The 25,712-nt window shown below is 42.8% G+C and overlaps 1 protein-coding gene across 13 annotated transcripts in view; it reads right to left on the bottom strand.

Annotated features, from left to right (window-relative positions):
- Window positions 1-2,639: 2,639 nt before the first annotated feature.
- Window positions 2,640-25,712, bottom strand: part of LOC139363878 (uncharacterized) — a 30,865-nt gene continuing 7,792 nt past the window's right edge. For 2 of the 13 annotated variants that reach the window (XR_011624998.1, XR_011625001.1), the window contains exons 2-5: window positions 22,322-22,346; window positions 17,987-18,038; window positions 8,103-9,998; window positions 2,640-7,109 (exon numbers count right to left, since the gene is read on the bottom strand). Coding sequence is in view for 2 of the 13 variants with exons in the window: in XM_071098906.1 (XP_070955007.1) it covers window positions 6,923-7,109; window positions 8,103-8,212; window positions 9,920-9,998; window positions 22,322-22,346 (401 nt within the window). In the remaining 11 variants the exon portion in view is untranslated. Of the gene's footprint in view, window positions 7,110-8,102; window positions 9,999-13,414; window positions 14,581-17,986; window positions 18,039-22,321; window positions 22,347-25,712 lie in introns of those variants that run through there. The other 11 variants (XR_011625000.1, XR_011625007.1, XR_011624997.1 and 8 more) reach the window with 9 other exon arrangements.

Here is a 25,712-nt window from a genome sequence, read left to right as displayed (position 1 = left end):
GCAATTTACAACCTAAAGTTTTGAGGTTTGTGAATGATATGCTGTGTCGGGGGACCTCAAGACCACCCTCAGGCTTCAATGATTTATTAGAAGGACTCACAAGACTCAGAAACTGCTATACTCATTGTTATGTTTTATTAAAGTGAAAGTTTACAGATGAAATCAGTGAAGGGCAAGGCACATCGGGCAAAGTCCAGGAGAAACTAGGAACAAGCTTCCAGATGTCCCCTCCCAGTGGAGTCATATAGGGACCATACTTAATTTCCCAGCAACGATGTGTGAAAACACACATGAAGTACTGCCAATCAGGGAAGCTCCCCAGCCTTGGTATCTAGGGTTTTTTAACTGGGGTTCTGCTACATAGGCATTCAGCACCCATGTGACTGACCTCAGCTACTCAGTCTCTAGCTCCCCAGAGCAAAAACAGGCATTTATCAAAAATTGCATTTTTAGCATAAACTTTTCTGGTTATACTGGTACAGCCTGGCCCAAGGCCTCAGGCATACAAAAAACACTCTTATCGTGCAGAATATTCCAAGAGCTCAAAGGTTTTGCCCAAGCCAAGGGTCAGTCCTGAAGAGAGGCTTTCTTTTGGAATGTGAAGGGTTTGAGAAACCTAGGGCTTCTGAGTTAACCCTTTCCAGTGCATGTGACTTTTATGTAAATAAAATAGATTTAAGCATATCCCCATCTTGCCTTTTGATACACTTTTTGATTGGGATAGAAAAGGATTAAGTTACAGCTTTTTTGCTGGGCCCCGGCACAAGAATGCATAGAGAATATGACTGTCATCCTTCATAAGGGTGAAAAAGGTTGATAACTACCCACTTAATGCAGGGAATAAAATAAGAGCACATAAATTACAATGAAAAAATCACAGAAAGGGGCCAGGCACAGTGTCTCACGCTTTTAATCCCAGCACTTAGGGAGGCCGAGGCGGGAAGATCACTTGAGGTCAGGAGTTTGAGAACAGTCTGGCCAACATGGCAAAACCCTGTCTCTACTAAAAATACAAAAATTAGCTGGGCATGGTGGCACACGACTGTAATTCCAGCTGTTTGGGAGTCTGAGGCATGAGAATCGCTTGAACCTGGGAGGCAGAGGTTGCAGCGAGCCCAGATTGCACCAATGTACTCCAGCCTGGGCAACAGAGTGAGATTCTGTCAAAAAAAAAAAAAAAAAAAAAGAAAGGAAGGAAGGAAGGAAATCACAGAAAAGTACGGCATGGGCTCAAAGGAAGAGTGCTCGCCAACTGTTGGAAAGATTTCAGGATAGAGGTAGCTTGGAGATGGCCTTGGTCCTTGGCCTTCTGTCCTAGTCACAGAAAGACTTAGGTGGCAGAAAAAGGGATATTTGGGGCAGTGCAGAATGAGAAAATGGTGCAAAGGCAGTAAGGCATGAAAGTTGGTGTGTTTACATGGGACAGTGAGTAGTCACACTTGACTCTGGTGGGAAATGAGATTGGAAAAGTAGGTGGAAGTCATATTATGGAAGGCATTAGATTCTGGTCTGAAGATTTTCTGATGCAATCAGCAGGCAATGGAGAGTACTCAGTCTTTGAAAGCTTTTGTGCAGTGGGATATGTTCCTATCTGTGGTTTAGAAAAATTCTTCTGCAAGAATGTGATAAACTGAACAATGTTTGAAGCAGCACAGCCAGTATCAAAGCTGTTATGAGACAAAAAATAGTAAGAGCCTGAGTTATGGTCATGAATGTGGACAAGAGAAAATACTTACCAGAAACAATTTAGACACAGAATCTATAGGACTGTACTCTAAGAATTTGGTAAACAGTGGCATGTCAGAGACAGGAATGGAGAAAAACTAACAGGTGTACATGCTCCATGGGTAAGAGTATAAAGTGACTGGGGTAATTGTGTGCTACTGTACGTAATCAGGAAAATAGGCACTAGAGCTTATTTGAAGAGGGGTTGGAGGTGGGGTTAATCCCAGATAATCCATTAGATTTGGAAACGGTGTGAGATACCAGTAAAATGCCCAAATGATGTCTATGAGGCCGTTCAAAGAATGAGTCTGTAGCTTGGGAACAGGTAATAGGTTTGAGTCTTTGTCATTGAGGTTCTGCGGGAATAAATGACATTGTCATGAAAGAGAATGTACAGGGAGAAGAGAGGCTGACTTGACGAAGAAGTTTGGGGATACTGATAATTAAATGACAGACAAGGAAGAGGCATCAGAGAAGGTTAGAGAGAGAAGCAAAGGAGAATCAGGTTGGAAGCCAAGGAAAGAAAGGGAATCCACAGGTTGCGGTGTCCTGGGAGGTGGAGCAGGATGCAGTGGAGAGATACTGTTAAGCCTTGTTGGCAGTAAAGAAAGGTGATGCTGGCTGGGCAAGGTGACTCACGCCTGTAATCCCAGCACTTTGGGAGGTCGAGGCGGGCGGATCACGAGGTCAGGAGTTCGAGACCAGCCTGGCCAACATGATGAAACTCCACTTTTATTAAAAATACAAAAATTAGCCGGGTGTGATGGTGGGCACCTGTCATCCCAGCTACTCAAGAGACTGAGGCAGGAGAATTGCTTGAGTTCGGGAGGTGGAGGGTGCAGTGAGCCGAGATTGTTCCACTGCATTCCAGCCTGGGTGACAGAGCAAGACACTCCATCCTGGGGGGGGGGGTGGGGGAAAGAAAGGTGATGCTTGATGACCCTGAAGGCAGAATTGGCCAAATTTCAGGGTTTAGGGAGTACTGTGAAAGCAGAGGAGAAACTCTGCCATGCCTGGGGAGAAGCAAGAACTGTGGATGGGGGTGGCTGGGTGGGAGAGGCATGAATGGGACACAGTGGTAGGCCACCAAGAGCGAAATGCTAACTGCATAGGCACCCCAAAGCTTTCATGCAGGCTTAGAAAAGCAAGTGACCCAAAGGGTTCAGATGATGACAAGTCTTTCTTTCATATGGAGCTGGGCCAGCTACTTTGCCAAAGCCTCTTTAAATGCTGGTGACACTGTGAATGCCCCTTAGGGACCACAGGGAAGAGGATCCCACAATCAATTATTATCTGGGCACTCTTTACTCATCGTGGAATTTGGCGCGCCCTTGGGTGCTGTGTTCCAGCTCAGGATCTCCACTCTTCAGATTAAAGAGCTGTTATAACTCTCTGTTTATTTTAGAAAAGATTAATGGTTCCCCCTCCTCATTTCTCAGGGACAGACTTTAATCTGTCTAGAGTGAGTCATGAAATATATCGGCTCAACCGCTCTGGCTGCAAGATTACAGATATAAAATTGTCCGATTTTGACAAAAAGCAGCTGCATCCTTCTTTTTATTTTGAGTCCACAATCACATGTGGATAGAGATAGATAGGGGATGTGCCTGGTAGGAGTTCCACAATAGGCAGAGACATAGGTGAGGAGACACAAGCCCTCCACCCTTATCTGTAATTCTCCCAAGAGCCTCCAACTTGTCACCTTCACCACAATGTCTCTCAATTAATTCATGTCCGGTTAATTTAACTCAATTCAACCAACTCTCACAAGCTACTTTCATGATTAATGTGGAAAATGAAAGATGAACAAGAATAATACTCTCAAGAAGTTCTAGTCTACCGGTGGTGAGCTAAGATCCACCAAGGACTAATCGTGATAAGTGCTATGTAAAGGTGTTTGAAGAAAGTGGGCATCAAAAGATGAGCTCCAACCTTAGGCAAGACTTTCTGTAGCGGGCAGTGTTGGAGCTGATCTTGAAGGTCCTTGGCGTGTGTGTATGTGCACAGGTGTGCATGTGTGTATGCACCTGAGCTTACAGGGTTAACCAGAGAGAAAGTGAAGCATTCCAGGAAAAGATACTTTGACAAATAAACACATGGAGACAGAGAATTGCAGTGCATGGGGAATGTGTGGGAAAATCAGAGTTGAAAAGGGTTTTAGGTTCAGATGTTTGATGTGTTAATATTCACCTGGGCAACTTGTGAAAAATTCATCAGCCAAGGTCTTGCCACTGGATTTTACAAGCTAAGCTGCTGGGATTTCGAGATGTTAATGATTTTCCAGGGTCATTTTGCTCATTAACTAATAGTAAGACCAGCTGGAGGACCTGTTTCCAGGGAAGAAAAAGTTTGTTTTGTTTTGTTTTTAATTCAGAAGAGCTGGGGTGTAAGATTTGTGAGGGGAGTTACAAAATAGAAGACTAGAAAAGTAGGTTAGACCCAAATTATGGATAGATTCAATGAAAGGCTAAGGAAATTGGAATTTTTCCATCAGCAGAAAGAGTCATTGAAAGTTTCAGAGAAGTGACATTGTCAAAGTAATCAGATATATCATCTAAAAACAAAAACTTATGGGTTCAGCCTGTTGACTGGAAATAAGAGTATAACAGGCTTACAGATTCCGTATCTTCCCAGCCAGTCAGGCCCTCCTACTCTCATCTGAATCACATTCCCCCGTAAGCCTATAGAGGCAGGGTTTCCCCCTCTTATATAAGTGATGAAATATCTCTGAGCACCCTCACTGTATCAAGCATTTCAAAACAGCTTTCTAAACCCTAAGGATGTAGTGTTGGTAAGATGAGTGTAAATGCTCATCTGGCTCTTGGCCCAAGGACAGTACCTGCTAATCCTCCCCCAAACCCACCTCATGGGGTCCATCTACCTCTGTGGTAGCAGTAGCAGCCCTGAGTCCTTGCCTGAGGATAAAGGGAGAGTGTATGTGGGTGACCATAGTGCTTCACCATAGCCAGGAGAGCAAATCAGGAGTCAGGCCTGCAGATGATGGACCGTCTCAAGGGTTCATGGGCAGATGGCGAGTCAGAGAATAGGGATAGAACTGTATTGCTCCTAGAAGTCTGCAGTCTGGAAGCCTGGGCCCTGTTTAGGGCTACCTTGCTTATTGCAATCAGAAGAGGAGGGGTGGGAAAGAGATTTGAAGCCTGATTAAAAGTCCAACAACTGTTTACACCAGGTGACGCTGGCCTTGGGAAAACAACTACTGTGGCCCGAATAGCTGCCCTGTGGGTACTTAGCTCACCTGCTTCCTCACACTGCTTGCCTTCACCATGAGGAAAGTTCTCTCAGTCCTTATCCCATAATTTGTCTTTCTTCTTTTTGTTTTCTGGAGGGTAAAATGTAGTTTCAACTGAGAGATCAAAGATACCGTAAATGGAAGCACTCTGTATAGAAGGAAGCTCAAGATTGTAATTAAAATGTTGGCAGCATCATTGGAAGACAGACATACTATCACCTGGGAACAAAGATTGGGCTAAAATAATCCAGAATGAGGAAAATTGTTTAAAAGAATTATCTACACCACGTAGAAATTCATCAGCATTTTGTGTAAAAGAAAGACGGAAGGTCAGAGGTAATGAACCTTTCGTTTATACTGTGTTCAAACGTAGCATTTCTCAATGGGTATATTATTGATAACTTGGCAGTGCTGTGTTACACAAAATATTTTCACATTGGCAGACACCTGGCATCCCCGGCGCTTCCTCCAAGGTGCCAGCAGCACCCTCAGTCATCGTAAAACTAAGAAAGTCCTGAGAAATGCTGCTCTAATGTTTCAGAGTGCATGTGAATAAGTTATTTCCTTTAATCAGCATAATGATTCAAAATATTTGTAACATTTTCACTCTTCAGATGATGAACTGAGACTGAAAATGAATTGCTGGCTTTTTCACCTGTCTAGTGAAGGATGCTGCTGGGCCTCAAACTCGAATAGGCTGATTCCTAATTCAGTTCCTCCTCACAATATTGTGCTATCTTTCAGTGGAGGCAGAGATTTATGTGCACCTGAACATATGTGCACCTGAACTTTTGTTGTTATTTATAGTCTAACTATCTTCTAAGGAACATAGATTTTGTCAAACAGAGCACACTTTGTTCCGCTGAAGGCCTTGATGGACAACTTAGCGGTAGGAGCTAAGGGGAACTGGGCTAATTTGTCTGATAGAGGGAGAAGGTCATGGAGCTCCCAGGGAAAATAAGAAAGGAAGAGGGAGAGGACAGAGAGCCTAGAGGACCTTGGGAAGCCTTGAACTATATAACATGACCCACCCACACACTCTCACTCTGCATCCCAAGGTATTACTTGTACAAAGTATTACTCAAGAAACGCTTAAAGAGTGAATTGTCTTGTATAAAATGACAAAGGGCTGAGTATTACACCTGGGTTGAGAGAGGCTGGTACAGAGCCAGTACATATGGATCCGGAGCCAGAGGCAGGAGGGATTATGAGTGTAAGTTTCCTGACAATTAGCAAGAATCAAGGACAGGGATGTTCACAGGTGTGGAATTGGTGGATTCACCCAGACATCTGAGACTATGGAAGCACGAGCTCACATCTGGGTCACAGGCAATTCAAATGAAGGTTGAAATACTGCAATGCTGCAGGGCTCTACAATATTTTCCAGGAATTGTAGTCAGGAAAACTGACTTACGTCAGAGAAAACCAAGCTTGAAATATTTGAAGTGACTGATGATTTACTTCCCAGTCAGATGAAGACCATAGAGGAATTCTCTGGATAGAGTTAAATTGATGAGTGAGGGGCACGATGTAGACCCAGAAATAAACACCTGGAAGGCATATTTAGCCAGCGGCCCCAGAACTGTCACTTCCATAAGCATGGAGAGGCTTATGGATGGTCATTCTCTGTAATAAACATTGGATGGTTCCGTAAATCCAGATTCCATGAAAATGACAAAATGACAGAAAAGGACTGAATCCACATATGGAATAAGGACCAAATCTTAAGCATAATTATTATCTAGTTATGATTGCTGCACACTGGGATTCTTATATAAACATCCAGCGTGTTCACAATAGGAACCTGGTGAAACCTGTCTTGGATTCCTTTGGCCACATCACTCTGTTCAGGTTTCAAATGAGTCTGCTCTGGTTTGTTGCTTTCTTGGATTCAAAATCTTCTTACTGTTAGGAAAATATTCCTTATCTTTGCCTGTGCAGTAATCTTTATGTGAGAAACAGGAGATGGTGTTCCCTGGATGCCTGCACAGCTCTGCCTCTGAGAATCTCACTGAGACCTGTGCCTGAGTGCTGCCCCCTAGGGATTCTCTGTGGCATTGCCCTGCAGCCACAGGCAGGGTGCTCATCTGCTAGGCCACCAGGTCCTTCAAGGATCCCAACTTTCCAAACCGTCCTGAGAGGAGAAAAAAAGAAAGACCATTATTGATGCCAGATTTTTGTGTTGCGTTCTTCTACTCTAATGCTTCCACAGGAAGTCTCTCAATTCCTCCTCACAGTTCCAATTATCTTGTCCAACCTCTTGCCCTAAGGCAGGCTTCGGCCTGACATATCCCAGACACAATTAGTCAGTGGTTGACTCTCATTCAAATAATAATAATAAATCAGAATGGCATTGGGTTCTTTGAGGATGAACTTGATAGGCATGAAATCTCAAACAAAATCCTGCAGCTATGAATCCGGGTTCCTCTCCCCGACCCCTGGGCAGAGATTGCCTGTCCCAGCCAGCACAGAAGGATGAGACACTCTATCTGGCTTCCACTCTTCCCTCAGTGGCTCTGGGTTTCCACTGCAACCAGTTTAGAATCCAATGTTTTACAAGAAGATGCCACCGAAGGAGCACAACTACTGCTTAGGCAGGCAACTCTCAGGTTCCCAGAATTTAAAAGGGTTCAGAAATTATCCTAGAAGTCACAGTTAAAGGGTGTTCAGGGACAAGTATAAGGCCCACCAACAGTTCCTTCATTAAGGGACATTTACAGAATGCAATCGGAGTCCCAAAATTCAAAGAAAAACCCCACAACCTTAAGCTAACCATCTTTAGCTTAATTCTCTATATTTGCAAGTAACTCTTTTTCTACATTTTAAAACATGAATTTGAAATTTGCATGGCATAGCAATCTACCCAAGCCAATCATGTTGGCAAATATAACACTTTTTCTGGTAAATATTAATAGCCTCCAACCATCAGAAGTGAGGGAGCGTTGGGGGAATCAATATATTCCTTCCTTCACAACCTGGCTACCAGGAGTCATATTATAATGAAAAGAGGTTTCAGAAAATATTCTGACAATACCTAGACATTTATTCACAAAGAGTCTCAAAAACAGTCTTAAACATGGCATGTAGCTAGGAAAGTCCCAGTCTTTATCCTTGGGCCCTCTTTTACCTTTGAGTCTTCTGTTCAACATTCCCCATAAAAGGCTTAGTTGAATTTAGGGCAAGCATATTCTGATGGCAGGTGTGTCCAGCTTTGTACAGGGTCAGGTACAGGGTTCTCTGTGAAGTGGAGGACATGGAACCAACTTGGGGGTCTAGATTGCAAGCTTGCACCATTTGTATTCAGAAAGCTGGGCTTGCCAATGCTTATGCTTCATTCAGGTAAGGGCAGAGTTTCCTCTGTAACATCCCTAACCAACCATCTGGTTTGATTTCTACTCACCTCACCAATTAGAAACTATTTTAAATATCTGTTATGTTAATAAGCCTCCTGGCATAGATGTAGTTAATTATATTTAAATGCTAAGTGGACCATCTTAGAAGATGTTGACTCTGGCTAGGGTACTTCATCCGAGTTAACCAACTCCAGCAGTAGTTAACTGCTGGATCCCCCAAACAAGGTATTTTAAATTCTAGCCTCCCCTCTTGGAGAATAGATTACAGTTAACTTGTATATACAACTACATCACAATGTCTCAACTGAAACATTTTATTTATTTATTTTTCTATTAAACCAACCAATCAGCAGCAAATGGAAGGATTTTAAAATGAAATACCACGCAGACAATATAGCACTTGAGACAGTGAAGACTGCAGAGAGCAAGACAGAGTCAGAAGCAAGATAACAGGCTTAATGAGCTGACTTCCTGCTCTGTCTTCAGGATCGTGAATCTTGCTTGCCTCAGTAGATGCTGGGTTCCATGTAAGGGCCGGATCTCTTTGCTGAGATGGATTTATCGTACAAGAAATAAAGCTTCATTGAGCTCTTTCCAAAACTTTCTGTTTCAAAGCCTAGAATTTCACTGGCCCAAGTGTACCTAGAATAAATCAGATAACTATTCGGAGCTTTCAGAACCTTCAAAAGAAAATTTGAGGCAAGAACCACAGAAGTGAGTCTGCTCCTCTATCTAAGTCTGTATCTCCACTCTCCTCTGTTGCTGCTGAAAGGCAATAAAACTCTAGTAGTGAAACATCTAAGGGTGAAGAAGCATATTTCAAATGTGTTATCAACGCAGGAGCAAAAACCCAAATACTGCATGTTCTCACTTACAAGTGGGAGCTAAGTATTGGGTATTCATAGACTAAAGATGGCAACAATAGAAAATGGAGACTATTAGAATGAGGAAGGAGGGGGGCAAGGGTTGAAAAACTGTTGGGCATTATGCTCAGTACCTGGGTGATGGGATCAGTCATACCCCAAACATTAGCATCATGCAATATACCCGGCTAACAAACCTGCACGTGTACCCCCTGGATCTAAAATAAAAGTTGAAATTACATTAAAAATGCATATTACCAAAATTCTATTCATCAACGGAAAAAATGGCAGACAACAACTGGTGAATCCCTACTGAAAGATAAGCCTTTACTAGTAGTTTAGGCATTCTCACTAACTTGCAACATTATAGTACTTGTGGCCTCACATCCTTTATGGAACAATGTGGAATGGAAATTAAACATGCATACATGCACACACATGCACACTCAAATCTGTAACTCTGATTGATACTTTATTTTAATACAAGGTTTAAAATGAAAACCAGATAACTGAAATCTTAAATTAATTTCACATTAAACCTTGATAGTTTTGAAATGGTGTCACCCAGCAAATACCAAATAACCTGAACTTCGAGATTAAACCTCTTCTATGGAACACTATTCAATGAGTCTTTCCCATTATAAGCCTTTTGTGAAGCAAAGTGGGGTAGAAACATACGTAATAATAGCAACACAATGACATAATAATAATAGTAAATAAACCAATGCCTCAATCTTGTGAAATATCTCAGTCCTTAGTTTTGTTAGGCTTTCTTTCAGCAGCTTTGATATCCCAGATGTATGGTCTCTGAAAAATAGCAGAAATAAATCAATTACAATAGGAAAGGTAGCAAAGGCAAGGATGGTGATTGTGTTTGTGTTTCAGTGAACTAAGACTTTAGCGGTCTCTGGTATTTACTTACCTGATTATACTTACTTATAATCATTTTTCAAGGATTGAACTTTTTTTTGTTTGTTTGTTTTAAGAGACTGGGTCTTGCTATGTTGCCCAGACTCATGTTGAACTGCTGGGATCAAACAATTGTCCTGTCCCAGCCTCCCAAAGTTCTGGGATTATAGGCATCAGCTACTATGCCTTGTCCAAGGATCAGACATTTTAAATAAACAAAACCCCTATGGCCTGTGAGGCAGGATGTGCACAGACTATTGACAGGACCGACATAGGTCTGTCTGTAGTTGACTCTGTTTCCTGAATGACACGGTGGAAGAGCATCAGAAAACCCCTCTGTCCTCAGAATACATCCGTCACCACCCTGTCATGGTTGTGTGAGCTTCTGCCATTAAAGATTTTATTTGCTGGATTTAAGATAGTAATTTTCTAACTCCTTTAAGCCACAACATTCTTTCTTTCAGTGATCTAATAAATAGATAAAAGCAGAGATGCTATAGCTGAAATAGGCGACCTATTGGCCCAGCTGGCCACTTCCTCTGAGGCACAAGGGCAAACTACCAGGGCTCATTGAAGCACATTTTAAAAACCACAGGGGCCGAGAGCAGGGGCTCACACCTGCAATCCCCGCACTTTGGGAGGCCCGGGCAGGCAGATCACTTGAGGCCAGGAATTGACCAGCATGGCCAACATAGTGAAACCCTGTCTCTACTAAAAACAAACAAACAAACAAACAAACAAACAGAAAACAAAACAAAAGCCCTACTGGGTTAAGACAGAGCTTCTCAGTCAATGTGCATGCCAGGATTAGAGATGCTGGGAGATATGGATCCCTTCAGCCCTCTGCGGTGTGGCTTGGGGGTCCAGGTGGGGTGGTGGGGGGGCTAGGCCTCATTGTCTCTCACTTTGATTTGTCACAGTGTGTGGTAAAATGCTGCTTATTTTATTTATTTATTTATTTATTTATTTATTTATTTATTTAGAGACAGGGTCTTCCTCTGTTGCCCAGGCTGGATTACAATGGCACGATCTCGGCTCCCTGCAACCTCCACCTCCCGGGTTCAAACAGTTCTCATGCCTCAGCCACCCAAGTAGCTGGGATTACATGCATGTGCCATCACGCCTGGCTAATTTTCATATTTTTAGTACAGATGAGATTTCACCATGTTGCTCAGGCTGGTCTTGAACTCCTGACCTCAACTGATCTGCCTGCCTTGGCCTCCCAAAGTGCTGGGATTACAGGCGTGGGGCTTTTCTGTGTGCAGACATAAGAAAAGGTTAGGGAGCCTCCAGGTTAGGGCATTGTCCTCTGATAGAGGCTATCACCCTCAATTATGATAACTAAACACCTCAGGAATTTTTCTAACAAACTTTTTTCTGCCAATTCTCTATGAAAGGGAAATATATGTCTGGCAAATCTTGGTAGAGGAAATGGTGAAAATACGGGTCATCAACTGGCCCTCCCTGGAAAACCAGACTTGAGTGGGAGGAAGCCAGTGAAGAAATCTGGATGGCCTGGAGACAAAAGACACAGCACTCAGACAAGAGAAAGCAGAAATTAGGAGGGCACAGAAGAGGGAAGAGGAGGCCACGCCCTTGCCAACCCCCAATCCCCAGAGCTCAGCCCGGTGCCCCAGGCAGCAGCTCAGCCTGTCAAGGTCACGCACACACACACACAGACACGGTTTCTGAAAGAGAGTTTTCACAATGTAAGTGCTCATTTGGGAGACCCAGACAAGTGGGTTCTTCACCTGGAAGAAGACAGGCTTGAGTTTCGAAAGCGTCGATGAGTAATTGCAAGTGGGACCCGTCAAAGAGGGAGACAGGCAGGCCCTGACAGTCCCGGACTGCAGAAACAAAGCGGCTTCCCACCTCCTCCCGTCCCGCGTCCTCTTCCTCTGTTTCTCAACTTCTTTTTCCCATCGTTCTGTGACTCACGAGTGTCAGCCGCTGGAGCGCTCCCCATCTCCCAGCCCTCAGAGATCTCATTGTGAGCATTTTCTTCTCATCCCCATGCACTTAGCGTTGGGCACGCAGCCAGACACGATCCACTTTTCCAAAGGCGCCCCCTGAGGGGCAGCTTCCTGGCAGGCACCTTCCACAGGCAAAAATGATTTGCCTCTGAGGACTGATGCACCAGACGGACAAGCTGAGGTTTATGGTTTTCCACCAAGGGGTTTCACAAAGCCTTGCCAATTCCCCTTTTGCCATTGGCCAATTCCCTTTTACTGGCTCTCTCCGCCTGTCATCTGCTTTGTCAGCCAAATCCCTTTTCATTTTTCTCAGTTTCATCTTGGACCCAGGCCTGGTAAAGTCTGTCAGGAAGATCCCTGACACACGAAGTTTTACGTCCCTTCCACCACCAACCTAGAGGCCTTGCCTGGGCTACACCTCTGTGCTATGTTTCAGAGAAGCGCGTTCCCATGTCTTAGGGAGGGCAAGCACGTTTGACAGGAACACTCAATGAATAATAGCACATGCAATTATTTTCAAATGAGAATTTAAATCAAAAGATGTACAGAAGCAATGGAAATAGAACCCTCAGGAGAGAATTGGAGGGGGAGAAAAACCAAGTGGAGATAAACTAAAATAGAAACTGTCCTGGTACAAAACTGAAAATAATCAGGGAGGGTCCAAAATTACACCAAAAACGGCACAGTTGTTTTGGAATCAGGAATCCTGGATGCCTGGCTAAATTCACGCACCATGTGAATTCTTCTTGGGACTATTTTGGGCCTGCCTCAAACTTACTTGCCTTTTTCTCGCCTTTATGGTGAGAAATCACTCCTCATCATTTCTCAGCAGGATCTCTGAGTGCTCGCTAAGTATAGGGGGCCCCATTGCTTACACACAACTTGCCCTGGTGCCTATTTGGGTTTGGCGTGTTTGTTTAATCTAACATTAATTGAGGCCTACTAGGTGCCAAATACTTTACATGCATTATCTCATTTAATTCTCTTAACAGCTCTATGATGTAGGGATTGTTATTATCCCCGTTTGAGGAGGATAACAGATGAGGAAACTGGAGCTGACAGGGTAGAAGCCATTTGCTCAAGGACACACAGCTGTTAGAAAGTAGAAGAAACAGAATTCAAACTCAGGCATGTCTGGCCACAGAACCATTCCATGGCCACCCTCTCTTCCTCTGTGAATGAGTTTCATGTCTAAACTATTTGTGTTTTGGGAATAGAAATACCAGCCACCCAGTTGGCCTCCAAATATACAACTCTCAAGCCCACTCCCATCCAAGCCAGCAGGAAAACCAGCCCTTCTGTTAGGGGTGCCCCTTGAGGCAGGGACTTTTTAACTCTTACCAGCTGTCAGGTGCTCCCATGGATGCCAGAAGCAGCTAAAATCCAAGGGTCTGGAGAGATTCTCTCCTTGCATAGCTAAGAGGGCTTCCTGGAGGTGGTGTGGCTCAAGCTCTGCTTCTGGTCCTCAATGATGCTCATAGTTCTTCAGAAGGAAAGGAGGATGCCCACCCAGCCTGGCCCTCTACCCACTTGGGTGCTCCTTGCAGTCAGGAGGACTTCCCACGGATACAGGCCAGACTCCCAGTGACACCATCGTAGAGTCATTGACAGTCATGAAGACACATTGCCCGGATGGGGGAGTGGGGTGTGAGTGGGAGGGGTGGTTTCCGCATGAAATTGTTCCACCTCATATCATCATGCACTAGTTAGATTCTCATAAGGACTGTGCAACCTAGATTCCTCGCATGTGCAGTTCACAATGGGGTTCGTGCTCCTATGAGAATCTAGTGCCAGCACTGATCTGATAGGAGGCAGAGCTTAGGCAGTAATGCCCATCCGCCTGCCCTTCACCTCCTGCTGTGGGGTCCAGTTCTTAACAGGCCACACACCGGGTACCAGTCTGTGGGCTGGGGCTGGGAACCCCTGCATTAGGGCACAGGCTCCTCTGCTGTTCTCTTTTTAGTCCTGTCACGTTCTTCCTTCACGGTGATTTTGTTTCCGGGGCTTCCTTGCCTTTCTTGTCCCTGGGTGTGGCTGTGGTTTCCCACTCATCTTTAGTTCACCTCAGTGGATTTCAATAACTTTGAATATCGGGGAAGAGGTGTTAGGGCTTTAATCTCTTTAATCCCTTTCCTCACAGAAGGTCCCAGAAGGTCCTCAGGTAAACGTGGCCCCACAGCCCTCAGAAAAGTTCAAGCAGTGCTTTCAAACAAAATAATTCAAGCCTCCCCTCATCCTGCTGCAGTCCTAACTCTCAGGGAAAGCCCGACTACTTCACCATTCCTTGGTCTCGGCCATTTAGCTGTTAGGTGAATTTTGCCCTCATAAGCACCTTGTACACTCGAACTATGTGAGTCCCTCTTTGGCTTTTAGTGCTCAACAGAGTCCAATAACTGTTGTCCACCAACTGGGACCCTGGAGCAGTCTCTCTCTCTCCCTCTCCTTTTCTTTGTTTCTTAGCAATTTTGGGAGCAATAATGAGTTTATTATTTTCAAGAATGTTCGGACTCCTCAAACGAGAGATGTCAAAGGCAAGTTTCTATGAAGATTGGAATTACTTTATTGTTAACCACCCTACAGCCTATCTGCAGATTACACACCTCTAATCTGTAAGAGTATAATGTAATGGAGCCATATTTCCAACTATTCTATCTTTGTTTGCATCACCAAGGGATGCAGGGGTTGTAGAGTGGAGACTCATGGTGGGCCTGAGAAGCACCAGAGGTTTTATTTTTTTTTTGAGACGGAGTCTTTCTGGCCCAGGCTGGAGTGTAGTGGCAGAATCTCGGCTCACTGCAACTTCCACCTCCCGGGTTCAAGTGATTCTCCAGCCTCAGCCTCCTGAGCAGCTAAGACTACACGCCCAGTTAATTTTTGTATTATTTTTTAGTAGAGATGGGGTTTCACCATGCTGGTCAAGCTGGTCTCGAACTCCTGACCTCAGGTGATCCAGCAGCCTCGGCCTCCCAAAGTGCTGGGATTACAGGTGTGAGCCACCGCACCCGGCTGGGCCAGAGGCTTTAAAAGGAGCTGACACTCCTCCCCTGGCTGCTCTCCTCTGGCCCTAGTGGGCCTCAGCAGGCCAGCTGACTCGCAGCCTCCTGACCCAGTGTCACTCCCTGCCTGGGCGCATGGGGCTAGGGCAGGGGCCTGTGGTATTTCCGTCTCCCCTGTGTATTCATCTTGCTCTTACACATCCATCATGACCAATTTTGCATTTCCAAGGCTGGAATATGAGGATATTCTTTCTCCTTTGAGTGTTATGCTTTGAACTCAATAAACTGCCATGAGGAGGCACAGATAAGAAGTTATCATTTCTTAAGTGACTTCTGTTGCCAGATTCTTTACATACAATATCTTATTTAGTCCTCAGAAAAACATGGCAAAGGAGATTTAATTCCATTTCCCTATTTGAGAAATTAAGGATGCAAAAGAGGTGCCTAGTAAGTAATTTACGGAGCAAATGATGGAGCAGGAATTTGAATCTGCAGTCCATGATCTTTACACCCCTTGACTCTCCCTTATGGATCATGGCCTATGGCCTGGGTGACAGCCTTCCCTCGGGGGAATGAGCTGAGGCAAAATTAACAAGTATTTTGATTTGATTATTCTTTTTACCAACCAAAAACCATTAAAAAGGTAAACTTAAGCATTATGGAGTATTGTCATGTCATTTCCATGGAAGATACTAATTTTAAAACAACATTGAGCACTTAACTCAATGTAATTAACTCATTCATTTTCTCTAAGTATGATTTTATCTTACACTTGAATAGAACCTGAATTTCTAACTCACTCTCAAATCTTTTGCTGGGAGGCTCTTCCAGTTTGACTATAGCACTAGAGTGTTCTGCTGCATCAGCAATCACCCTGTCGGCATCTTCAGGGCTGTTTCCCTGTTGTGATTAAATGCACAGACTACGGAACCAGGCTGTGGCTTCTAAGCCTACCTCTGCCACCTATTGAGGGTGAATCACCTCCTAGGATTGTTGTGACGAATTACGTTACTAGAGTCAAAGCATTTAGAATAGTGAGCCCTCGGTGAATTTTAGCTACTATGGCTATTAATAATGTTTTCCTCTCTCCTGGAAAAAGAAACTTACCTGTGACTGCTTTCTGATATTGCTGCTCAGCTGCAAGTAAAAGACAACCAGCCGGGCACGGCGGCTCATGCCTTTAATCCCAGCACTTTGGGAGGCCGAGATGAGTGGATCACTTGAAGTCAGGAGTTCGAGACCAGCCTGACCAACATGGTGAAACCTTTTCTCTACTAAAAATACAAAAATTAGCCGGGCATGGTGGCACAGGCCTGTGATATCAGCTACTCGGGAGGCTGAGGCAGGAGAATCACTTGAACCCAGGAGGCAGAGGTTGCAGTGAGCTGAGATCATGCCACTGCACTCCAGCCTGGGTGACAGAGTGAGACTTTCTTTCCAAAAAAAAAAAAAAAAAAAGAAAAGGACAACGTATGTGTCATTTACTTAAGGTAGCTGTGACAGATCTGGTAGGATAGTTGAATAGTCCTGTCTTTGGGCAGAGGGCAGCATTAGTGTTGACAATAGTTGAGTATTACTTAGCATTGTACTGGGCTAGAACTCAAGGGAGAATGAGAGTCCTTTGCTGCATCTCTTTTATAATAAAAGTTATCATCTTGTTATAATAATAATTTTAAAAAGCACCAAAAGTACTGCATTTCTAGGGACAGGAGGCATTCCTAACTTTGGTAGCATTATTCCAGCTGTGGAGAGAAAACTGCATTTTACATAGGAAGAAATAAAAATATTAGCAGCGGTTCTCATGGGAGAGTGATATTTTATTTTAGGTTTTTGGGGTTTCTTGGACATTTCTAGAGACAGGAGGCATTCCTAACTTTGGTAGCATTATTCCAGCTGTGGAGAGAAAACTGCATTTTACATAGGAAGAAATAAAAATATTAGCAGTGGTTCTCATGGGAGAGTGATATTTTATTTTAGGTTTTTGGGGTTTCTTGGGTACTTTTTCATAATTTTCAAAATCTTTAATGAATATACTTTATCTTTACAATTTAAAAAGCTACAAAAAATAAAGTTATTGAAATTGGATAAATTGACATCCAAAGTTACATCCAGCTTTTCTATTATTTATTTATTTTCCTTATTATTTTTTTGAGACACAGTCTCGCTCTGTCACCCAGGTTGGAGTGCAGTGGTGGGATCATAGCTCACTGCAGCCTTGACCTCCTGGTCTCAAGTGATCCCCCTGTTCGGCCTCCCACAGTGCTGGGATTACAGGTGTGACCCTTTGCACACGGGCAGCTTTTCTATTCTGCCAACATTTCTTTTGATGATAGGACAGGTGTTTTTCCATCATTTTCTTTTGGTTACATTAATGTCCTTGCCAAGTGTAGTGCTTGTCTTACTACACTTAATTTCAGGAGTAAAAAAATCACCAAACTTTACTTATCTTCTGATACTGTGGCTTAAATCTATTGGACAGACATTTGTGCCTTTGGTTGAGATATAGAAAAAATTGAACAAATACTAGGGAGAGCAGAGTTTAAGGTTAAGCTAAAACTGAAAAAAAAATAAATAAAATAGTACTCAATCCTATCCGAGGCAAACTGATGTCACTCATTTGGATTGCAGCTATACAAGGTCACCCTATTTGACATCATTCTTTTTTGGTAACATTTTGCTCAATCTCCTATTCCTTTCTAGAAAACACCAGATTTTTTATTCATCAGCCTGCAGAACTCTTTCAAGTATTAAGACTAACCAAAATTTTGGATTGAATAGTGGGTTCAGAAGACTTCTGAACCTTCAAGATCAAATGGGAAGCCAACGGAAGATTTTAAAGCAGTTGTCCTTTCCCATTGCATTTCATGTTTTTCCCCCTTTTACATAGAATTTAGAGCGTTGCTTTCAGAAAACATACCTGGGAATTAATGAATGATTCAGGAGTGCTCTTCTAGAGGACGGAGTTCATTCTTTGTTTATCCAAATCATTATTTAATGATAAACAGATGAGGGGAGAGAACTTAGCATTAGTCCGGGTGCCAGCCAAGGGATAATTACAGTTAGCATTTCTGTAGTGTAGACGCTGATCTAAGCACTTTACACATAATTAAATCATTTGATCCTTGCAACAGCCTTATGAGAGGGGGTTTTGTTTTGTTACCTTCATGTTACAGGGGAAGAAATTAAGATCCAGGGAGGTTAAGAAACTTGTTCAATGTCACGCAGTTCTCAGGTGGCCGAACTAGGATTTGAATTGTAGGCAGACTGCTCCACAGTCTGTGTTCTTATCTACTGCACTATTTTGCCTCACATTGATCACTAGAACTAGAAGGATGGGGTAGCATGGACTAGCGGATAGAGCCAGGCCCCTGCCACCCCCATGGCAGCATCACTGTCACCATTATCACCAGCAGCAGCCTTAAATACTGTTGTGGGTTGAACCATGGCCCTCCAAAAGATATGCCCATGCTCTAAACTCTGGGGCCTATGGATGTGACCTTCCTTATCTGGAAAACGAATCTTTACAGATATAATTAAATTAAGGACCTTGAGATGAGGAGACCATCCTGGATTAGACAGGTAGACCTGAAATCCAATGAGAAGTATCTTTCTAAAAGAAGGGCGGAGGAATATTTGAGGCAGAAAGAAGAGAAGAACACGGAGAAGAGGAAGTGGCAATGTGGCCCTGGAAGCAGAGAAGGAAGTGATAAGGCCATAAGTAAAGAAATGGTGACAGCCACCAGGAGCTGGAGGAGGCAAAGGGTGCCCCTCAAAACCTCCCAGAGGCTGAATGGCCCTGCTGTGTTTCAAACTTCTGGCCTCCAGGACTGTGAGAGAAAATATTTGTTATTTTAAGCCACCTAGTTTGTGGTAATTTACTACTTCAGCCTCAGGAAACTAACACAGATACTATATATTGGTAGAGTATTTTTTGGTTTCTAAAATGCTTTGGCATGCATACCTGGCTTCATTTCTACCCCCTATGGTTTAGTCTGGGGACCCAGATCCACCATGAAATGGCTGTGGGACTTTGTGCAAGTCATCAACCTCTCTGGTCTCTATCTTTTCATCTGTAAAGTGAGGCAGGTAATGATGCTTGCACTGTGTCCCCCACCAAAGTACTGTGAAGGTTCAATGGGAAGACATGCTCATGGACTTGCTATACTGACAAGTTGTATTTGATGCTGAGCTCTTTTCACCTATCCTTGGGTGATAGCTCCCTCACTGCCTGGAAGAGGATATGGGCACCATAAACACACCTGGAGGGAGTGTGGGCCTGCTTCTGCCACCTCCTTCACCAGCATGGTGCAAGGCTGAGGGTGAGGGCTGGGCGTGGAGAGCCCAAGGCCACTGGGAGGCAGGACAGGGAGGGAAGTTTAACAAGACTGTGCTTTGCCATGGGTTCAGTCATCTTATGAGCTGAGGCTTGGTGTCCCAAGGCTGACTTCTCAAGAAACATTTGGTCTAAGAGCAGAAAGGCGGAAAGGTCTGTTCCCTATTAGCCCTTGTTCTCTGCATGACCAGAAGCCAGGGACCACCCGTGAAGGTGTGAGTAGAAGTTCATTTTCCTGCTGACCTTTCAATCCAGAGCCTTTGGGTGATGATGGCTCTGAAAGGTGGTAATTAGTACTAATCGAGGTGATGGTTTTGTGAAGCTGACACCTATCCATTAGGAAATGGACTGAGGCCAAGGGACCAGCCACTCAACCGGGGGACAAAAAGCTAAAAAATCAATGCGTGGCCAAACTCTACACAATTAGTGTGCTCCTCCAACCATGCTTTAGTGCACAAAGAGAACCCTTGCAAGGATAGAAAATGGGAGCTCCAAGGTTGAATGCCACACTAAGCCTTGGAATAGAGACATAAACAATGACAAGGAAGAAGAGACACAGTGGGAGAGAGAAGAGGAATAGGGGGAGGGCAACTCGGTGTACTTTTATAAGGGACAGAATACACGCGGGCAGACGAGAATAGCACGCATTAAGCCAAGGGCACTCACTCATCTACATTCAGTATAAAGCGATTTCCTGATTTTTCATGAGTTATGCCACTTGCATTCTATCAAATTTGTTTCCTGTTCCTTTACTCCAGTGAGTCTCCACAGATACCCAGAATTCTGCTAAAATTTGGCATCATCAAGGAGCAAAACCTTCACTCAGGTTATTGCAATAACTTTGTAACTTCTCTTTTCCTTATGTCCCATCCAAACCATCCTCTACACTTAAGCACAAGTGATTTTTTAAAAAGACAAATCTGAAAGTGTAACTCCCCTGCCTAAACCTTCCACTGGCTTGCAATTGCTGTTGTACTTAAGATAACAAGTTCCTAGCATGGCCTGCCACGTGCTCTGGCTGTTGCCTACCTCCCCAGGCGCTCTGGGTGCCACTCTCCGCATCACTCTCCACCCTCCTTTCCACCGTCTGTTCTGGCTCCGAGTCTTCAAATAAGTCATTCATTCATGTAAATACAGTGTAAGTATGTATGTATGTAGACATATATGGAAGCAGATAACCAAGTTAGATATCCCTTTGACCAGAAAGCTCTTTCCCCTAAAATGTGTATGCCTAAGTGCAATTTTTTGTGCTTCTGACACACACAGAGGCCTTCTCAGACTCTCTCCCTTTAATTATGTTCCCTTTACTAATTTTTCATAATTCTCATAACATGATTTTCACCTTAATAGCTCTTACTACAAATTATATGTGTGTGTATGATTCATGTGTATATGTATATATTCATATTAAAAGATCAACTACTATTAGCTTTTAAACTGATGTAAGAGTCTTTAGAAATAGGCAAACAGGTTAGAAACACTTTTCTTCCTTTTTTACTTCCTTCCTTTCCTTTTTTCCTTCTCTTTGCTTTGTTCTTTTCTCTTTTTTTTCAATACAGGTGTAAATATAGAAGGGAGGATCATATATATATGTATATATGGACATTTATAGATTCCTATATGTATATATGTACATGAATCATGGTTTGCCTTTTTACTCCTCCACTAAATTGTTAGCTCTAAGAAGTGCGACATGTATGCTTTGTTCTCTGCGGTAAATTCAGTGCCCCAATCGCGGATATTCTGGGATTTGACTGGTCAGGGGTGGGGTGGGGTCTGAGCACTCGCGCTTATTGAAAGTTCCTCAGGTGGTTCTCGTGTACAGCCGAGTGGAGAGCTGTTTATCTAACCTAGCTCCATCATTTTAAGAAGGAAGGAGCTGAGGCCCCGAGAGGTCACCTGACTTGGTCAAGGTCTCTTGGAGCTGGCTATTAGCAGATTGAGACGAGGATCCAGTTCTTGTAGAGCCTGGTCTCTTTGCACACTATAATGTCCTTTCACTTAAGTTGGAGAAGCTTTGTCACTGAGTAGAGAAAGGTTTCTTTCAGATCTTTGCATTCTTGGAGGATGACTAACTCATGTTTGTTAGCCTGGGACTTTCCAGGTTTCAGCACTTTAGGTCTTGTGGGTCTCAGGTAAAGGAAACAAAACTATGCCGCTCCAAAATATACTTCTTTGGCATATTTTGATATGACTGTTCACCGGAACTGCAAACCACAGGAAAAGCTTTGAAAAGCTTTTGGGGATGGGGGGGCGGGGAGAGATTTGCATCTGTAGAGGAAATCTACATTAGTGAAATGAAGTTAACAGCAGATGCAAACAGGGTTTTCTGAGGCCTCCCTTATCCAGATCTAGGAAAGATTAAATCACAGGAAAGAAGGACTAAAATTCTGACACTTTAAATGGTCTGACAGATAAAGCTTTACCACATAAGAACAGGCTACTGTCTGTTGTTTCTGAGGGCTGCTACCCATGGGGCTCTATCTGCCTAACGAGATAGCCTTTGCTTACCATGCCTTTTCTCCCTCTTCCTCCAATAACTTGGCTTGCCATGCCCCCAAACCTCTATTCCTTGCTGTATGGCCTATAACCTTCAGCCATCTGGCTCTCCATTGAGTCTCATACTTTGTGTGTGGCTTCTGTGTCCATATGCACATCAATAAAATTTGTACACTTTTTTCTTCCTGTTAATCTGCCTATTGTTTGTTTTATAGACTCAAATTATTTGAACTTCAGAAGCAAGAGGGAAAGAAATTCTCTTCATCCCTACACAGGCAAGCTGAGATGGTTGGCATCACTGTTTGCACAATCACTGAGTCCAAGTTAGGAAAGAGAAGCAATGCCATGCAGTGATTGAAACCCAAATTCTGAAGCTGGACTCATCTAGGCTTGAACCTGACTTGTCAATTAGATGATTACCTTAGGCAAACTTCAGTTTCTTTATCTGTAAGAAGGGAGAAATAATGTTATATGCTTCAAACAGTTGTGAAGATGAAATTAGCTACTATTTATAAAGCACTTAGCACAAAGCCTTGTTCATAGTAAAAGATCAATTATGGTTAGCTTTTAAACTGATGTAAGAGTCTTTAGAAATAGGTAAAAGGACAGATACATTTCTTCCTTTTCTCCTTCCTTCCTTTTTTCTTTCCTTCTCTGTTCTTTTTTCTTTTAAAGTACAGGTGTAAATATGAAAGGGAGATGTGTTTCTGAAGGTCTAGCAATTACTAGAGCACTAAAATACCTCTTTTTTTTTTTTTTTTTTTTTTAACCAGCCCTCATTACTGCCTGTCAGCTCTAAATGCCACCCAGACATTTCTAGGTAGTGCAATTTTGTCCTGCCAAGTGAAAGCATTTCACGGCGCTCAATCATTAGGCAGCTATTTAAAACAACTTTCTTTCAGAGCTTCTCCTTCCCTTGGGCATTCATGCTGAAGACTCTGTCAAAGTGCCTATTTCCTGGAATCTGGCTTTAGCAGACTTCCCAGAGGTTGGTACACCAGACTAATCATTTTTCTAAGGCGGCACTCGAGTCCTCAGGATACCAGTTGAATCTGATCCACATGGTAGCTCTGGGAACACAAAATGCTAATGATGTGGAACTTAGGGCACTGATATTTATTCTTTTGTTGTTTGCTTATTTATTTATTATCTGTGCAGGCCAACCTAAAGATAAATTTGGGACCAGCCTCAAACGAGGTAATTGGAGTGTTCATTCAGTAGTCTCAGCTTGCTTGCACTGGCCATCTTTATGTCTTTAGTGAGTCCATATTAGAAATGATGGTGTCTTTGTAGAAGGATGAACTAAGCAGAAACGTAGAAAAATCAGACGTTTTGAGATTCAGCTTTGAAGATAACCTCCTCCAATTCCTGAGAGTATTGCTCATTTAATACTTGGTTACACTGTAACATTTTGCAATCCACCAGGAAATCACTCTAACAGTAACTGCTCATCAAACAGTGACAAGAGGATTTGGGGAAGGCAAACAGCTGCAGATTCAGATGTGGGAGGGAGGTGGGCAGGTGATGGGGGAATGAATCTTGGGTGTCCACGTGCCAGGGAGAGGCTCATCCAGGAACGACACTCCAGGGTGACTGACAGTCAGTGGAACTTGCCATTCTAATCAGCAATAAAAAGGAATGAGCTGTTGCCATACACACAACAGGGATGGATATTAAGATAAATGTGGTGAGAGAAAGAAGCCAGACCAAGAAAAAAAAAAAGCACCTACTGCCTTTCATTTATATACAATTTTAGAAAATGGAAACTATTCCACTGTGACAGAAAGCAGATTAGTAATTATCTGTGGCTGCACTACCACCATTCAACCTGTTTCTTAGGTCAGTTACTGGGCATCACCTTGAATCGTCCTTCTTGCTCTCACTCCCGGCCCCCATGACTCAGTGGACAAGCCCTAAAGGGTCTACCTTTTAAATTTTGTTGGTAATCACCCTTTTCTCACTATTGTCATGGTCACTTTCTTAGGTCAAATCTTTATACAGCTTCTCTATTTGTTATTCGTAGTAGTCTCCAACTGGTTCCCTTCCCTCTATTTCCTACCTATTCTAATTTATCCTTCATTCTGTTTTAAGAATAACCATAAAATGTTTTCCATCTTTAAATATAAAAAAATTATAAAATATTTTAAAAATCATTTAAAATGTGCATAGAATTACAAACACCTCAGTGCCTATAACCCAGGATTAAGAACTGTTCACATTTTGGAATTTCTCTTTTGTATATTATTATAAAAGGAACTTCTCTTTTAATGGAACCATCTTTGCTCTACTTCCCATCTTCTACGCCACAGGTGCTCCTCAGTTTCCAATACTGTCATGTATTTGTATATATCTATTCAGCTCAAGTTGTGTACTTTTACTAAATATATGTATTCCTGTTTAAAAATTAAATAAGTGGTATAATATTGTATATGTCATTCTGCAACTTGCTTTATGACAAGTGTTGATAACTATGTGTGCTGATATCGATGAAGATGAAACTGACTCTATACTGCTATATAATATTCTCTTACTACATTATACGTTATGCATTATCTTGTGGGTGGGGCATTTATGCTGTTTCTAGTTTTTTGCTGTTAATAGAATTTTAGAAATAAATATCCTTGTGTATGTCCTTGTAGTGAGCTGAATGATGTCCTCAAAGATATGTTCATGTCCTAATGCCTAAAATCTGTGAATATCACCTTATATGGCAAAATATGTTATTAAGTTAAACATCTTAAGATGAGGAGCTTATTCTGAATTATCTGGGTGGGTTCTAAATACAATCACATGTGAGAAAGAGAGGAAGAGGGAGGTTCAATATCACACATGCAGAGGAGAAGGCAGTGTGAACATGGAGCAGAGATGCAGCCATAAGCCAAGGAAAGCCGATAGACACCAGAAGTGGAAGAGACAAGGAATGCATTCTCCCACAGGGCCTTTGGAGGGAGCTCAACCCTGCTTCACCTGCATTTCAGGCATCTGGCCTCCCAAGCTGTGAGAGAATATTGTTTTAAGTCAAACAAACTTGTGGTAATTTGTTATGGCAGCCACAGGAGCTAATACAGTCCTGTATTACATTGTACAGTAATTTTCCATGGATTTAAACTTACGAGTCACAGGGCACGTGCAATTTCCACTTTATTTAGATATTTAGTGAGTATGCTATTTGCAATTGCAAAACTATGGAACCAGCCTAAATGCCCATCAATTAACAAGTGGATAAAGAAAATGTGGTAGATATATACCGTGGAATACCACTCAGCCATAAAGAGGAACAAAATAATGGCATTTACAGCAACCTGGATGGAATTGGAGACTACTATTCTAGGTGAAGTAACTCAGGAATGGAAAACCAAACATCAAATGTTCTCACTCATAAGTGGGAGCTAAGTTATGAAAATTCTAAGGCATAGGAATGATACATTGGACTTTAGGGACTTGAGGGAAAGAGTGGGAGGGGGATGAGAGATAAAAGACTACACATTGGGGACAGTGTACACTGCTCGGGCGATGGGTGCACAAAAATCTCAGAAATCACAGTTGAAGAACTTACTTATGTAACTAAACATGACCTGCTTCCTAAAAACACATTGAAATAAAAAATAAATTTAAAAAATAAAATGAGCTAAAAAGAGTGCAAAATAAATTTTAAAAAGATATTTAGCAAGCGTGCTAATATTTTATTTTATTTTTCAAGACATGGTCTCACTCTGTCACCCAGGCTGGAGTGCAGTGGCATGATCATGGGTTCCTGCAAACTTGACCTACTGAGCTCAATGATCCTCCCACCTCAGCGTCCCGAGTGGCT

The sequence above is a fragment of the Macaca nemestrina genome, chromosome 6 (genome assembly GCF_043159975.1).
Source record: "Macaca nemestrina isolate mMacNem1 chromosome 6, mMacNem.hap1, whole genome shotgun sequence".
Lineage (NCBI taxonomy): Eukaryota > Metazoa > Chordata > Mammalia > Primates > Cercopithecidae > Macaca > Macaca nemestrina.
The sequence above is the reverse complement of the archived record's forward strand: the minus strand, read 5'-3'. Positions and strand labels throughout refer to the sequence as shown.